The sequence below is a fragment of the Elgaria multicarinata genome, chromosome 14 (assembly GCF_023053635.1).
Source record: "Elgaria multicarinata webbii isolate HBS135686 ecotype San Diego chromosome 14, rElgMul1.1.pri, whole genome shotgun sequence".
Taxonomy (NCBI): domain Eukaryota; kingdom Metazoa; phylum Chordata; class Lepidosauria; order Squamata; family Anguidae; genus Elgaria; species Elgaria multicarinata.
The window spans coordinates 34,044,412-34,062,656 of record NC_086184.1 but is presented as its reverse complement, the minus strand read 5'-3'; the positions used below and the strand labels follow the sequence as shown (position 1 = coordinate 34,062,656).

Genomic DNA, 18,245 nt, shown 5'->3' with positions numbered 1-18,245 from the left:
TGTTGGTGTACCATCCACCCTGCTGCTCAAATAGTCTCCCTTCCTGAGCTAGCCGGGGTAGTCTCTGGGTTGGTGCTAGAGTCCACCCCCCGCTTGTTGTGCTGGGGGATTTCAACATCCATGCTGAGGCTGCCCTCTTGGGAGCGGATCAGGACTTCATGTCCGCCATGACAACCATGGGCCTGTCCCAAATGATATCTGGCCCCACCCATGCTGCTGGGCACACTTTGGACTTTCTTCTCTGTGCTGGATGGGGTTACACTCCCCCTGAAGACACAGGTCCGCAGCTTGGGTGTACTTCTGAATTCAGCCCTGAGCCTGGATGCCCAGTTTTCAGTGGTGGCCAGGAGTGCATTTGTACAGTTAAAGTTAGTTTGCCAGCTGTGCCCATTCCTAGAGATGTCGGACCTGGCCATGGTGACACATACCTTAGTTACATCCCGATTGGATTATGTAGGACTTCCTTTGAAGAGTGTTCAGAAACTTCAGCTGGATCAGAGAGCTGCAGCCAGAGTGCTGACCAGGGCTGGTTACAGGGAGCGTACAACTCCCCTGTAAAACAGCTCCACTGGCTTCCAGTTTGTTTCCGGGCACAATTCAAAGTGCTGGTTATGACCTATAAAGCCCTATACGTCTCGGGTCCAGGTTAGCTGAAAGAATGTATTCTTCCTTATGAGCCTGCCCGTGCTTTAAGAACTTCTGGAGAAGCCCTTCTCTCAGTCCCACCACCATCCCAGGCATGTTTGGTGGGAACACGGGACAGGGCCTTCTCGGTGGCTGCTCTAGTACTCTGGAACTCTCTTCCCAGGGAAGCTAGACTGGCTCCCTCCTTGGTGTGCTTTAGGAGGCAGGCAAAGACTTTTTTGTTCCGGCAGGCATTTGGCAAATAATTGGGACCTCTGTCTGTGACAAGGACTTTTAAAACTGTCATTTTAAATGCTTAATTGTTTTAATATTGGAAATATATATATATACTCATGGCCTGAGTTCGATCCCTGAGGAAGCTGGTTCTCAGGCAGCCTGCTCAGGTCGACTCAGCCTTCCATCCTTCCGAGGTTGGTAAAATGAGTACCCAGCTAGCTGGGGGAAAGGTAACTGCGACTGGGGAAGGCAATGGCAAACCACTCCACTATCTGTCAAGAAAACGTCAGCGAAAGCAGGCATCCCTCTAGGAGTCAGTAATGACTCAAGTGCTTGCACAAGAGGTTCATTTCCTTTCCTATATTTAATATATTTTTAACTTTGTATATTTCTGTTTATAGGTTTTAAACGTATTTGTTTTAAATTTTGTAATACCGCCTTGCGGCCCTGCATTGGACAAAAGGTGGGATATTATTATTATTATTATTAATTTCTGGAAGAGATACCATTTTCCTATTTGAGCTGACATTCAATGGTTGGGAATAAGCAGATGTGTGGAGGAGTAATTTTAATTTAATTGAGAATTTTTAAAATATTTTTTTAAAAAATGACTGTTTTGTTTTTTTACTGTCATTACCTGTCTGGAGTCCTTGAGAAGGGACAGGATAGAAATGCAACAGGTGAAAAAACTAATTTGTCTCCAAATGGTGGTGTGGAGGAGGAGGCGGCAATAACACTGAATTGTGTACCTTCTACAGAAACCTCATTGAAATGGGCAAAAAAAGTCAACGGAGGAGCTGGCAAAGTTGCTCTGGTGTCGGACTATTGTGATTGTAGCTGGGAAGAAGGCTTGGCATCCACTGCGCTCCAAGAACCGTCCCCCTTTCCATCTAGTGGAAGTCTGCGAACTGCCCCCACTTCTGTGAAGGAGGTGAATTGGGAGGTGCTTAGGAGCGGAGTTGCCTGCTTGCCCGGTAAGTAGCATGAACATGAAAGGCTGCCTGTTGGTTGCTGCTGTCCACTGATGGGCTGATGGATTTTTCCCCTTTGTGAAAAAGTCAATGGGTAGGGAAAAGGTTTTGGGTGGGTGTGTAAGTGCTTCTTGTGCCACGCTTTAGACGGGACCTTTCTGCACTTCCCCAATGGCCTTTAGTGCTAAGAGCAGGAGCTACCTACACGCACACATGCACTCGCACACACAGCCCCCCATGTACCTACTGCCTTGGCTTCCCATCTCAGAGGACTTGAGAGTGAGCACAGGTAGTTGTTGATTCCCACCACCTTTGTGGCCGGGTAGCTAGTTTGGTGCAGTGTCCTGGCTGACTCCTCCTGAGGTGGTTTGTGTTCCTCTCTATGTCCACGTTCTAATTTACATGTGGCTGGTTTTGTAGATGTGTATTTGAGCTTTCACAAGACAACCACAGTTATAATGCAGCACCCAACCCCTTCACACTGTTCAGGGTGTCCTCAAAGATCAAATTCTGTATGAAAGACCAGACCGTGCAGATATTGCCTTTATTTTTGCATATTTTGGGCTTCATTTTGATGACCACGGGAGGAAAGCGCATTGCTCTTATTCTCCACAGTATGATGAAATCAGCTGTGCTCCATCAGTGTTATATGGCTGAGCTGGCAGTCCACAAAACCCAGGTTTTCAGTGCCGAGAAACACATACTTTCAGGTGGAGGAGCTGGAGCGGGAATAATAGCTCCCGCCCCATCCCCCCAACTATGACCACTGTTCTGAGAAGAAGCAAAAATCTGATGTTATCCAGAGCAGGATCTGAAGGGAGGATCTGCACATTTTGAAGGGAGCTTTCATTCTGGTTATAATATTTTTCACTTTCAAAATCCAAGTTTCTAGGATCTTTTGATTGTTTTGGTTCTTCTTCGTGGTCTCTATGCTTCACATATATGGGCTCTGCGCCTGCGCGGAGCTCTGCATCGGAACCTCTAATAGCTAAGTAAAATGTTTTTGGCAGGAATCCATGCCATGTCCCGTGGTTCCTGCCTATACCTCAGTTCTTCATCATCTGCCATTGTGGCAATACTGCACAAAGAAACCTCTGTTAGCGATTCTTTCATACTAACATTAATTGTCTCCTTTTTACTCTTTTCTTCACTTCTGGTTATTCCTTTTCTTCTCCTTTCTTCTAAAACATATATATATATACTTTTGATCTTTTTCTTGCTATCCGCTGGGCGCTAACGCACGTTGGGCGTATGGCCCTAAAAGCTCCATTTAGGAAGTGTGTGAGCTGGGGGGGGGCGGAGCTTGGCTGCCATGAAGCTGGTAAGAGTTTCTTAATTCTCTAACCGGCCATGCCGGAAAAGTCAATTATCTCTATTAAAAGGGCATAAATTTCAAAGGAACACGATGGAAGTGGACTATGAATATTAATTGTTGATGTTGCTGATGATTGTGAAAAGTAGAAATGATTTAAAAAGTGAGAAAATTGAAGCTTGGGAGCTGTGAGCAGCGTCTCTGTCTGAAAACGAAAGTGACTGCTGTGTGCTGGAAAGTGCTCGGCAGTTAATTGCTTGTTATTGTTAGAGACGCTGACTTGATTTATGGCGAATCTCACTCTTTTTTGGAAAAAGAAGAGCTGTTAATTACCGGATTTACAGAGAGTTAAAAGCAGCCCAGGCATAGACTGATGGATGGTGTGCTAATTTGGGATTATAAGAGGGGAAAACGGACTGCAGCATTTGGAGAGGGGAGACGACTGTTGATATTGCTGGAACTGTGTTTATTGTGGTTAGATCTCCCCCAGCGAATGCTGACTTGATATATAGTGAATGTCCCCCTTTACCAGAGAAAAAAAGAGTTATTAAGTACTGAAAAGCACAGAGAGATAAAAATAGCCTGGGCGGAAGGAGACCGGGACATTAAGAAAGATTTATGCCCTATGTCGAATATAAAAAGAAAAATTAAAACTGAATTTGCAAAAGTTACGTGGTCAAGGAAACAACCCAGTAATCACAACTTCGCTCGCCTTGAAAAATTGGCTTCGGAAGAAAAGCAGGAAGAGACAGAGTCAGCGGCACCATACCCTAAAATGGCCGAAGTTGGAAAATCAATTGGCAGGGAGCCAGTCACCTTAGCTGATCTTAAGAGCGTTTTTGCAGAAAACAATGTAATCATTTTTAAAATAATGGATCAGCAGACGGAAAAATCAGATAAGCGACTGGCCGTATTGGCTGAGAAAATAGCTCAGAACGTCAAGAGTATAAAGGATTTGGAGGCAGGAGCAGACCGGATTGAGAAGAGACAGGAGGCTTTTGAAAAATCATCCAATGTGCAATTTCAGGATCATGAATTAAGGCTGATTGCTTTAGAAGACCAAAATCGTCGTTCATCACTTCGTATAAAGCATTTAATTCAAGTACAAGGAGAAAATTTGCGAGATATAATTCTGCAGTGGTTCAAAGAGATGATGCCTGATTTGTAAATAGAGGATTCTGATTTGGACTGAGTCCACAGAGTGGGGGGGCAAAATTATAGAGGAGCTGCTAGAGACATTTTGGTAAAATTTGGCAATTATTATAAGAAAGAGCAAGTTATGAAGAAACTGAGATCCATGGCCCTGCTACAGTATAAAGGCAAATCAGTGCAAATTTACAATGATCTTTGCCAGCACACACTGAATTGGAGACGCAGTGTCAAGCCAATAACGGAAATATTAGTGAAAAAAATAATAAAATATGCTTGGGGTTTTCCTGTATTTTTAAGATTTACATATGGTGGGGGGGAGCACAGAGTAACCTCTTTGGATCAGGGTAAGGAGTTGCTGAAGAGCTTGGGTCTGTATGAGGAAGCAAGTGTGACTGAAACAGGCGGGGGGGGAGATGAGGCTGGGGCATCTGGGATGTAATAGAATTGTTAACTGCATTATGAGATAATTGTAGAAAGAAATGTTAAGCATAGAGACCTTGCCGGCCAGGCGCAGCACTGCCTCCCCCCCTCCCCCTAAAGTAGATGGCTGGAGTGATAGACTTACAGGGATTTGGGGGGGGGAAGAGGTGGGGGGTGGGGTGGGGGGAAGGGGGGATGGAGTGGGTTAGGGTAAGGTATTTGAGGGTTTTGTTATGGTGTTTGTGTTTTTATGTATGTGAACTTGAGTTACAGAGCACAAGGGAACGGAAGAGACACCAAAAGGGTGAATATGGATAAAAAAATAAAAGTATCAACACTCAACGTTAAAGGTTTGGGGGCAGTCGTGAAAAGGAGGAGAATAGAACAAATGTTTAATAAGGAAGGATCTGATATTATTATGATGCAATAAACACATCAAGGGTTCGAGAACGTAAATATGATAAGGACAAAGTGGTTAGTTTATTATGAAAAGTCATTGGGGACTTCAAAAAAAATGGAGTGGCCACTTTGATTTTTAAAAAAAGTGGATTTATATTAGAAACTATAAAGAAGGATGATAGCAGTAGATACCTCATGATAAAAGGTAAAATTGAAGGAAAGGTATATACATTAATTAATGTTTACGCCCCAAATGAGAGACATAGAGAGTTTTTTATAAAATTATTTAAAGAAATAGAAGAATTCAAGGAGGGGTATGTTATCTTAGCTGGGGACTTTAATATGGTTATGGATAATAGATGGGACAGGTCAAACCCCACTAACATTGAAAAGAGGAATAATATCACTATATTGAATAAATTAGTAAAAGAAAATGATTATGTGGATTGTTGGCGTGTACTTAATGGGGCTAAGCCTGGGTTTTCATATTACTCCCCAGTTCATCATACATACTCCAGGATAGATCATATATTTGGCTCAAAAGATTTTGCAACTAAGATTTGTAAAATGGAAATGGGGGTAATAAAGGTAACAGATCACGCATTGTTAAGTTTAGAATTTACAGTTAAGAATTACAAAGAAGCGTATAGGTGGAAAATGAACACAAAAATATTGAAATATAATAAAGTGGTAGAAAAAATTCAGAGGGAATTGTCAGAGTCCTGAGAAATTAATGAAAAGGGAGGAACAGCTGGGTCAGTCGTTTGGGACACCATGAAGGCTGTAGTAAGAGGAATCTGTATTAGAGAAATGTGTAACTTAAAAAGACAACAGCATGCAGAGCAGGAGAAGTTAGAGATAGAGATCAGGAGTTTGGAGGAAGAATATTGGCAGGGTAAAAATAAATATAAATTAATAGAAATACAAGCTAAGAAGAAAGAGTTAGAGAATATAAACATAGAACAGGTTCAGAAAAATATAATTTATATGAAAAGGGAGTATTTCGAAAATAGTAATAAAAATTCTAGATTGCTTGCCAGACTCACACAAAAGGAAAAAGCGAGAAACGGGATAGGAGTATTGAAGGATAATTATGGGAATTATTGTCATACAATGAAGGATAAAATAAAAAAAATTCAGAAATTTTATCAGGAATTATATAAGGGTAAAGATATCCAAAAAAAGAAGTTGGAGGACTATATAGAAAGGTATATAAAGAAGGGAATAAAAATAGAACATAAAGAGCAAATAACTCAAATTATTATTATTATTATTATTATTATTTATTTATATAGCACCATCAATGTACATGGTGCTGTACAGATTACACAGTAAATAGCAAGACCCTGCCGCATAGGCTTACAATCTAATAAAGTTGTAGTAAACAATAAGGAGGGAAAGAGAATGCAGACAGGCACAGGGAAGTGTTTGAATGTGGGTAAATCACCGGGAGCAGATGGCTTAGTATCAGAATATTATAAGGTTTTTAAGGAGTTTTTAGTTCCGAAATTATTGAAACTTTACAACGCTATATTACAAGGAGAGAAGATACCAGAATCATGGGAACATTCATTGATAATACTAATTCCAAAACCAGACAAAGATTTGACTATCCCTGATTCATATAGACCTATTTCATTAATAAATCAAGATGCTAAAAAATTTACATCTATTTTGGCAAAACGGTTAAATAAATTTATATCAGAATATATAGGAGAAGATCAATGTGGATTTGTGGCGGGGAGACAGATGCATAGTTTAGTGGGAAGAGTTTTAAATGTAATACATGCGATAAAAAAATCAAAGATCAAGGCAAGAATTTTGGCATTGGATATTTTTAAGGCTTTTGACTGTGTGAGCTGGCAGGCATTAAAGATTATTCTAGATAAAATGGGATTTGGAAATAAATTTAAAACCATAATAGAACAGTTATATTCCCAAAATACAGCTGTAGTGGTGGTAAACGATGGACTCACTGATAAGATACGACTAGCCAGAGGTACAAGACAAGGATGTCCGCTCTCGCCGGTCCTGTTTGTAATGGTTATGGAAGTATTGGCGAATGCAATAAGAGATGATGGAGAGATAGAAGGAATTGGAGATGTAAGGAAAATAAAATTGAATATGTTTGCGGATGATACCCTATTGACTATTAAGAACCCAATAAGAAAAATAGATAGAATTAAACAACAATTGAGAGAATTTGAAGAAACTACTGGATTAAGAATAAATTGGTCCAAATCAGAGATGATTTTGTTTAATTATACTAAGAAGGAAGAAAAGGAATGGGAACGAAAGGGAATAGAAATGAGAGTTAAGGAACAGATTAGATATTTGGGAATTAAAATTACAAAAAAATTAGATAATTTAGAAAAGGAGAATTTAATGAGGTTAAAAAAAGAGGTATTAGAAAAATTGGAAAAATATAAAAGATTAAATTTATCCTGGTTTGGAAGAATAGCATTAATAAAAATGAAGATTTTAGCAAAGATTAATTTTGTGTTTAGGATGTTACTAGGGGTGTGCACGGACCCTCCGCTCCGCTTCTCTTCCAGATCCACGATTTGCGGATCGGCCCGCCCCCGCTCCGCCTATGTCCGCTCCGCTCGGAGCTCCGGATCCGGATCGGAGCTCCGTTTCCCCCCCCATAGGCTTGCATTAAACTAAAAAAGTATATAACTTTTTTTCTGTGAAAGTTAGAAACCTCAAGTTTGGCACCATGACACCTCATGGGGGTATACACACGCACGCCAAGTTTCAAGGCAATCCCATCATCCCCTGATTTTTGGGGAATTTATGAAAATCGGGCACCCCATTCACACCCCTTTCCATAGCTCCGTCAATTTGCACGTTAGAAACCTCAAACTCACCACCATGAAAGCTTATCCAGGGATACACACGCACGCCAAGACTCAAGGCAGTCCCATCATCCCCTGATTTTTGGGGAATTTATGAAAATCGGGCACCCCATTCACACCCCTTTCCATAGCTCCGTCAATTTGCACGTTAGAAACCTCAAACTCACCACCATGAAAGCTTATCCAGGGATACATACGCACGCCGAGACTCAAGGCAGTCCCATCATCCCCTGATTTTTGGGGAATTTATGAAAATCGGGCACCCCATTCACACCCCTTTCCATAGCTCCGTCAATTTGCACGTTAGAAACCTCAAACTCACCACCATGAAAGCTTATCCAGGGATACATACGCACGCCGAGACTCAAGGCAGTCCCATCATCCCCTGATTTTTGGGCAATTTATGAAAATCCAACACCCCATTCACACCCCTTTCCATAGCTCCGTCAATTTGCACGTGAAAATCTCAAACTCACCACCATGAAAGCTTATCCAGGGATACACGCACGCCAAGACTCAAGGCAGTCCCATCATCCCCTGATTTTTGGCGGGGCTTAAACCTGCAGACATCTCAATGAGGCCATTTCAAAGGAAATCCCAACATGCCATGAATTGGGGAGTAGAGATAAACCTATGAAATCTTCTTCCACACTTGAAAAATTGATTTGGAACTTCCAAAAGTCTAACTTGAGCGCAGGAAGGACTTCTCCCCTGAGTCAAAGCCAGACACACACAACATCCCTGCGAGGTGGGCAGGGGAGGAGGGAGGGAAGGCAGGCAGGTAGCAGACATTTCTGGGGGCATAAGGAAGTGAGCCAAGGATAAGCCAGTAATGCATATAAAATGGAATAAATAAATAAACAAAGGAGGGGTGGAATTAAAAGCAGCAGTGTTGCTGAATAAACAACAAGAAGAACTTTTTTAAAAAGGCTATATCTGTCTTTTACCAGCAATAGGGGGACGTGCCCAGGGGAGGGGGAAGCGGCTGCCAGTTCAGCTCATGAAAGCCATTGCTTCACCAACAGCTCTGAGGAGTAAACGCTCACTTCAACTCATGATAGGCATTGCTCCACCACTAAGAAAAGTAGAACGCTCACTTCAACTCATGATAGGCATTGCTCCACCGGGTTACTCTCTTTGGAAGGCTCTGATGGCCTTCCAAGTACAGGAGAGAGTGGGGGTACGTCCACAATGGGATGCCCTAGGGGAGCTCATCCCCTTGCACCACATCTTTTCAGTTGTTCCCCAAAGTTAGGGTGGGTAGCAGTGCTCTCTTATTATTGGCTTAGTATATGATTTCAGGTTGTGTTTGTGCATTTGGTGGGGCTACTGTTTTAAAAAACACTGGGAAAAGTCTATTCAGATTAAGAAAGAGAAGTTTCCCAGAATCCCAAGTTACCCGTTTTGCCTATCCCCTCCTCCAACTTTGGGATCATGTGATCATGACCGGGAGTTGACTCTGCCCCTCAGCCCTTCGAAAAAGGTATTTTTCCCGCCAATTTTTAAAAAAATTCTAGTGCACGACCCGCACCACGCAGAGAGCTGAGAGTAGTCTCAAAATGACCCCCATCCACGACTCTCTGAGCACAAGAATTTTCAGAACGATAGCTTCAAAAACAACCCAGTTATCCCCGATTCTTTTCCGCAATGCAATCCTATGGGCGAAATGTTTCAAGATGGCGATCGGAGCGGTCCGCCTGAAAGAGGAGCTCTGAAAAATGGGCGCTTCTCTTCGCCTTGCTTCTAGGGGTCCATGGTCTGCTTCTACTCCGCCTCTGGGCAAGGCGGAGCAGGCCAATTCGCTCCTGCTTCTGCGCTTCTAATCAGAGCGGAGCACATGCCTAGATGTTACCAATAAAAATTTCAGAAGTTGAGATAAAAAGTTGGCAAAATATTATTAACAAATATTGTAACGGAGATAAGAAAGCGAGGGTAAATAAGAATAAATGGTATTTAAGCCAAAAAAAGGGAGGACTGGGTCTCCCAAATATAAAATTATACTATGTAGCAAACAGGTTAAGACACATTGTAGAAGCAATTATAGGAGTAGGAGATTTAGATTGGATGGAGGATAAAACTACATGTAATGAAGAGATGAGTTTGGAAAATGTTTTTTTTTAAGGAAGGAGGGAGAAAATGGGTTGAAAGTATAGATAATCCACTCCTGAGGTCTCAATGGGAAATTTGGAGCAAATTTAAAGGGGAGCTGCTTCCGAGCAACTCTCCTTTGTCACCGGTAATAATGTTAAAGAATTTCCCAGAGGAACTGAAGGGTAGATTAAGTAAAATATTAAAAGAGAAAGATAAAATGAAATTAAAGGATTGGTTAAGAGACATAAATACAAGAGAAGATATGGAAGAGCTTTTAAAGGAGAAAAAATTATCTTGGTTAGAGTATAGGCAATTAGAACAGTGGAATAAAAAGTGGATTAAAGAAAACAGAGTTTGTAGAAAAATGATGAAGTTTGAGGAGTTAATAATTAAAAAGGAAAAATGTAAAGGAGGAAGTTTAGCATTAAAAGGGTTAATGAGCGAAATATATAAAATATTGCTAGAAAAAGGGCTAATGGATAGTTCAGGAAAAATGGTATGGGAGACAGATTTGAAGGTACAAATAGGGCGACAGAGCTGGGAGGGACTGTGGAAACAGAGTGTTGAGAAGTATGTCAGTGAGAATAAAAGAGAATTACTTTAAAATTTTGTGGAGGTGGTACCTAACCCCGATTAGATTGAATAAGATAAATAATTAGCATTCAGCAAATTGTTGGAGAGGTTGTGGGGAAAAAGGAACGTATTTACATATGTGGTGGGAATGCAAATATGTACAAAGATTATGGAAGATGGTGTTTCTTGAAATTGAAGAAATAGTGGGAATGAAAATAGAACAAACACCAAAAATTGCATTACTGTCACTATTTGAAGACTTAAAATGTGGAAAAGAAATTAAAGAATTGATATCGAGTTTGCTGACTGCAGCACGATTGATGGTAGCTAGGAACTGGAAGATTCAGGGGGAATATTCTATTGAAGAATGGTATAAAGAAGTTTGGGATATAGCTATTAATGATAAATTGACTTGTAATATTAAGTGGAGGAAAGGTATAACGAAAATAAATGAGTTTGAAGGAATTTGGAAACAGTTCCTAATATTTGTATTTTCTAAGGGAAGTGGGAAACCGCCAGTGGAAGAAAGTATGAGATTTTGGAAGCAGGAATAGATCCCGAGGTGGAGAGTGCACTTATATGTTAAGAATGACTATATTTGTTATGATAGGATAGGTTATAGTTAATATTTACTCAATATATATATATTCAACATTTATTCAAAATGTATGTAGTATGTTGTGTTGTTGTTTCTTTTTTGTACGATGTTTTAATTTGTGGTAAATAAAATAATTTTTTTTATAAAAATTAAAAAAAAAATTAAATAAAAATTAGGAAGTGTGTGAGCTGCTGAAGCAAGCTCCCCCCAACCGACGGTCACTCCCTTTGTGTAGTTTGCCTCAGGGAGGGCCATATAGTGGAGATGTGCCACCATTGCATGTCTTTTACCAGGCAAACTTGCAAAAATAGAGCAGATAGACTGCGCCATTTTATGGCAAAAAGCCCTCAAGGCTATTACATCGCCCTCACACTGTAAGGAAATGCAGAAGCCGAGTACAGAGAAACCCAAGAGTACCCATAGCCGGACCCACCTGGCACAGGAAGAAAGCTCTGACATACAAATGGTTGTCATCTCTGACGCGACCATGAGCGAAAATAGGGCTGAGCTACCCCTCACGCCTGGTCATTCATTATCATTGTGGCAAAGAAAATATCGAAGAAAGCTCGGACACCAAAGGCCTCTGATGCTCAGAAGAGGAAGAAAAAGAAAAAGGTTTCTAAAGAACCTTCCACACTGTGTCAGTCTCACCTGCCGACTGCGCCGGTACCGAGCTCCTCGATACTGAGGCGCTTTCCGGCGATACCAACAGCGATACCGAGGCCTCTAGACTATCTCAGAAGGGGAAATAAGAGACTCAACCCCACCGAGGTCCAACCAACTAATGTTGGTATCAATAGAGCAGGATCAAACAGAGCCTATAAGAGAATGTGGACCAACATTACCTCCCTTTTCTCCAGGGAGAGCTCGGTCACCTCAAATGAGACCCCACAGAGACAGATCGCAATCACCTCGCTCGGAGTGGGATAGAAGATCGGACTGGTCGGGCTCTCACCAGCGACCCTATGAATGGGGCGACTGGGATTACTATCGCCAATACTATTATCCGTAAGGTGATTACCAGCATCGACATCGACACCTGTTGGGAGAGTCTTTCAGGCCACCGCCCCCGGTGTCGAGGGGTTTCCCAGAGCCTCAAGATTCACATCGAGAGGCACCATTACCGTCAACATCACAACGATACAGAGAACACCAAGCTACGATACCACACACGGTATCCGCTCCTACAGTACCACATCGCCAGCCGGAACAGCAGATTCAACCTTCGGTACCGTCTCCAGCCCCACCACCGCAGTCTGTCTCTCCTGATGAAGATTATCAATCAGATTTGGCATCTTCAGTATCTATAGCACCATCCACGCCATCCCCTGATGGTGCAGTGCTGTCTCAAGACTCTTCACCCCATCAGAAGATATGGGACGGTTCTCAGACACATATTGTGAATGGCTCAGTCACTAGGCCTGGAGACACAGCAACCAACAGAAAAGCTTAATGACCCAATTTTTTATGTTCTCCATACCAGCGCCAATGCACTGGTGGCTATTCCTTTTCCACCTACTCTCCTGCAAACTGTGCAATTATCTTGGAAAGCACCCCCATCTACCACGCCAACATCAAAGAGGCTCGAATCGATGTACCTTATTCAGGAAAAGGACACGGAATTTCTCTTTCAACGCCCCAAAACTAATTCAGTTGTTGTTGAATCATCGCAAGGGAAATCCCATAAGGCCCATTCAGCACTGGTGGATAAAGAGGGTGGGAAGCTAGATTTCACAGGACAAAGAATCTACTCCTCTACATCGCTTGGCCTGCGCACAACCACCTATGAAGCGACTATGGCACGCTACCAGCTCTTACTTTGGGAAAAAGTAGGGCTCATTATGTGACTACCTGCCTGATGATAAAAGAGAACTGGCTAGAGTTTTTCAGTCGGAAGCCACAGCAATCGCTAGACAACAAATCAGCACTGCCAGACACCAGGCAGATTGAAGTGCCAAGGCTATAATGGGAGCTATTGCCTTACGCAGACAAGCCTGGCTTAGGTCTGCGGGACTAAGTCAAGAAACTAAAACATGTATAGAAAACCTGATGGACAGGGTCTATTCAACTCCAACACGGATGATGCAATGGATTCCATTCATAAGGCACACACGACAGCACACACGACAGGGTTTCTCGACTACGATTCCTCAGTACAAATTGAGACGCTGGAATAAACAACCCTTCATCCCACAACAAAGATTCCAATATGACAAGCCACCTCGACAACAACAGCAAATGCAGAGGATACGTGCTTTTCCTCCTCGATACCAACCTCCGTGCCAACAGGCTGACTTTGCCAAGAAGCAGTGCCTTTGACCCCTACAAGGTTTGAAATAGCACACCCTTTGGGAATCGGCTATGGAATTTTGCTCATCAATGGGAGCATATAACCACAGACTCTTGGGTACTAAAAATAATACGCAATGGTTACCATATCAAATTCGATGCCCGCCCTCCTTTTTCAGGACTAAAAGTCACACCACCTTCACCCCCACTACTCCAGGAGATAGATACTCTCCTTGGGAAAGGGGCCATTCGCCGGGTACCGATATCTCAAATAAATCAAGGTTTTTATTCCTGGTATTTTACGGTACCGAAAAAGGATGGAGGGCTTCAGCTGATATTGGACCTTCAGCAAGTCAATACATTCATCACCCCCTAGAAATTCTGAATGATTACTATTGCGTCGATACTCCAACTGCTTCACAAGAATGTATGGTTCGCGGTCATAGATTTAAAAGACGCATACTTCCATATTTCAATCAGGGAATCCAGCCAGCGTTTTCTTCATTTCATGGTGGGAGACCAACCTTTTCAGTTCATGGTTCTACCTTTCGAACTCGCGACAGCCCCCAGAGTATTCACAAAATGCATGTCGGTGGTCTGCGCGAATCTCTGCCAACGTTCCATAGTCGTCTACCCATACATAGACGATTGGCTCCTAGTTGCACACAACAGCGATACTTTACAAAGGAATATCAGGACTACAGTAGAACTTCTCGACAGGCTGGGTCTATGGATCAGTTACAAGAAATCAGTGCTATTACCACGGATGGTGATAGACTTTATAGGGGTCACTCTGTCATCCCTGGACGGAAGAGCTTTCCTCCCCAAGAAACGGGCAACAACGTTACACAGTTTCATACTCGATGTCGTCAGTCGTCATTCGATCAGCGCATGGACAATACAAAGATTGTTAGGCCTGATGTCAGCCACTACAGCCGTTATCAGGTTTGCAAGGCTTATTTTATTTATTTATTTTATTTATTTATTTATTTATTACATTTTTATACCGCCCAATAGCCGAAGCTTCACATGAGAATCCTTCAAAACAGGTTTTTGAGGATGTTCGACCTCTGTACAGATGCTTGATGCACGCGATTAACCCTGCCAAGTTCTGTCCAATCATCTCTAATTTGGTGGCTCAGAGAAAAATCTCCTTGAGGGAGTCCCATTCCATATCTCCACGCCGTCAAAAACCATAACAACCGACACATCGATGATAGGTTGGGGAGCGCACTGTGACTCCCTCCTTGTACAGGGACGGTGGTCCCCCGCACAGGCTACAGAGCACATCAACCACCTTGAGCTTGTAGCAGTCGAGAAGTTGCTGAAGGGACTTCGCTCCCTGAGAAGATGTCGCTTTGAGCTCTCTATGGTTAGCTCAGACCATGGAGTTAACGAAGCAGCTTCAGAAGCCACCATGAGGGAACTCTGGCTGGAAATCCCCGCAGAATAAAAAGGGGGGGGGATCAAAGGGAACATTTGAATCAGTCAATCAGATTCTGCAAGCATTACACAAACCAAGTCTTAAATGACCAAGTGGAAACGTTTTACTATATTTGCGTATCAACGCAGTTTTCAACCAAACTCTTGCAATTTACAAGATGTGCTTGAATAACTACTTTCTTTACATCAAGGAGGTCTGATGCTGTCATCGATCAGAGTACACCTTGCAGCTATCTCTGCACAGCACCCAGGATTCGAAGGTTTCTCTTCGTTTTCTCATCCTGTAACAAAGAGATTTTTGAGAGGTTTAAAAAACTCGATACCTACAACTAGGCAAATAATCCCAGCCTATTTGTAGTTCTACAAGCTCTCACAAGGAAATTCTTTGAACCTTTAGCTACGGTACACCTTTGATCTATGAAGGTTCTTTTTCTGACAGCAATAACTTCAGCGCGACGCTCCGGTGAACTTAGTGCATTGAATCGTAGTCGAGAAACCCACCATACCTTATTTTCCATAAGGAGAAGGTCATCCTACGTACCGACATAGCCTTTTTTCAAGATAGTATCATTTCACACTGCACAAGACATCGTACTACCAGCCTTTTTCCCTAATCCAAAGACAGCACTAGAAACTACCCTACATTCGCTGGATGTAAGGCGAGCTATTGCCTTCTATAAGTCCCGGACTGAGCAATTTAGACAGAAACAGCAACTCTTTGTGTGTTATGGGGGACCACGTAAAGGTCTTCCTGTATCTTCACAATGTCTGTCTCATTGGATAACTCAAACCATTGAGTTGGCTTTTGCGCTATCAGGACTCAAATTGACAAAGCCTGTCGAAGCCCATTCAACTAAGGGGATGGCTACCTCTGTAGCATTCTGGAGAGGAATCCCTCTAGAGGACCTGTGCAAAGCAGCAACGTGGGCAACACCGTCCACGTTTATACGTCATTACAGGCTCGATGTTCGAGCACGGCGTGATTGCTCATTTGGCAGAGCAGTCCTCTCGGAAGTCCTCAGATGACACACCAACCCACCTCCAGGTAGGTCAGCTTGTTAATTGCCCATATGTGTGAAGCATAGAGACCACGAAGAAGAAATGCAGGTTGCTTACCTGTAACTGTAGTTCTTCGAGTGGTCATCTATGCATTCACACAACCCACCCACCATCCCCTCTTGGTGGTTGTTTCTTTTTGTTAACTATTGTTTTCATTAAATCCTCTTTTGGGGGCCACAATGTCAGACTCCTGGAAACTGAGGTATAGGCGGGAACCACGGGACATGCGCAGTTAGCGCTAGGGAAGGGTTCTCGCCAAAAACATTTTACTTAGCTAGTAGAGGTTCCGATGCAGGCGCAGAGCCCATATGTGTGAATGCATAGATGACCACTCAAAGAACTACAGTTACAGGTAAGCAACCTGCATTTTTCATTCCTTCATGGTATATTTAGGAAAATTCTATAGCTGAATGGACATGGCTTTGCATGAGTAAGGATCCAGTTAAATCCCAACATCTCCAGTTAAAAGGCTTTGGTTTCCAAGAAGAGACGGTGGTAGGGATGCATGCAAAATTTGTTTAAGTTCATTTTTTATCAGGATTTACCCATTTCACATCTTCTGGATCGAATACAGACTCAGACATAATCAGCAGTCAAAGTCTGTGCATTTCCGAGCTTGCAGCGTAATGACACACACGCACACACACACGGCTCCAAAACTGCATCCGACAATATGTGTTCATTTGAAAAATGTGCACAAATACCCTGTAATCAATGGGAGAAGAATGTATGCATTTCAAAGATGGGCACAATTGATGTGTCCATCTGGGAAAATACACATGAACATATGCACAGATTTTCATGCAAGAAGGAAAAAACGAAGCTCGCAATCTCATTCGGATGGGAGTCGGAACCAGCTTCGGGGTGGAATTCGGAGAACTTCGGCAAGCGTGGGTTCTGCTGATTCACACACCCCTAGAGGGTGGTGGAAAGGCCTCTGCCAGCTGAGGCCCAGGAGATCCACAGAGCAAGGCTGATGGGCTAGAGACTCCTAGGGCCTGAATCAGTCTGCAGGACTCCCTTTTTTAAAAAAAGAAAAGAAAACCATATAAATACTTTTAAGCCCTTCAGAGCCTGGTCAGAGCATGATATAAGTCCAATAATGAAGAACTGGAGAGAGAACTGAGGGAGGCAAGGAAGATCTGGAGGCCCTGTTGGTGTTGAAGGCAGGGCCTGTTTGGATCATTGTTCTGTATGTTACTTCGTGTTTTTACTGTTAGTCGCCTTTAGTACCATTTGGTAAAAAAGTGGGATTAAAATTTGAATGAATGGTCTGTGGGGAGAAGGGCCCCCTGGGGAGGAGCGAGAAGCACCGTTGGTCCCCGGAGCTTCAGACACCGACCATGGGACGTTCTGCACCAACCTCTCTGCCTTCCAAGATTGCCCATGTTTTCCATCTTTACACTAAAGTCTGAAGGACTCAATAGTTGGGGGAGGGTGTGGGTGTGTTAAGAATGCACCAAATACTAGATTCTACATTTGCATGGAAGTCTTGCAGACATGAAATGTGCCCAGGCTAGAGAAGGAGAAAATGATAAACTGCCCTTTTCCCCAAGTGCATATTTTTCTCTCTTCCATCCAGGCTCTTCACTAATGGAGGTTGGTTATAGAATCATAGAATAGTAGAGTTGGAAGGGGCCTATGAGGCCATCGAGTCCAACCTCCTGCTCAATGCAGGAATCCACCTTAAAGCATCCCTGACAGATAGCTGTCCAGCTGTCTCCTGAAGGCCTCTAGTGTGGGAGAGCCCACCACCTCCCTAGGTAACTGGTTCCAGACTCTGCCCCACCAGCCCCTAGGGGGCAGGGTGGGATACTTGCATCCCTCCTAGCTCAGTCAATCAATATGTTTATTGCTCAATCCACAGATCATTGCAACATATACAAACTTGACATTTTGCTATACTATACATGATAAAAATTACATATGGTTAAAAATGACATATGGTTAAAAATTACAGCTATCAAAAACGTAACATGCATTGCTAAAAGGATAGTAAGATAGGAGCACAGCGGACATACAGAAATCTTTAATTCCTTCTCAATGACATTTCATTTATGTCTCTGAATCTTTATAACAACACACTCCAATTGTATCTAAAAACTTTGCTCTACATCTATTAGCTTTCACTGCAAATAGTGCAACCCTTTGTATCACATATGGGTTGGTTGAATATAATAAATAACACAGTTTTTCCTTAGCACCCCAGTATTTCACTT

At 42.6% G+C, this 18,245-nt stretch overlaps 1 protein-coding gene across 1 annotated transcript in view; it reads left to right on the top strand.

Moving 5' to 3' along the window:
- PLEKHG4 (pleckstrin homology and RhoGEF domain containing G4) overlaps window positions 1-18,245 on the top strand; it is a 117,822-nt gene that overhangs the window by 47,368 nt on the left and 52,209 nt on the right. The window contains exon 4 of the mRNA XM_063141521.1: window positions 1,620-1,835. Coding sequence (XP_062997591.1) covers window positions 1,620-1,835 — 216 coding nt within the window. The remainder of the gene's footprint in view (window positions 1-1,619; window positions 1,836-18,245) is intronic.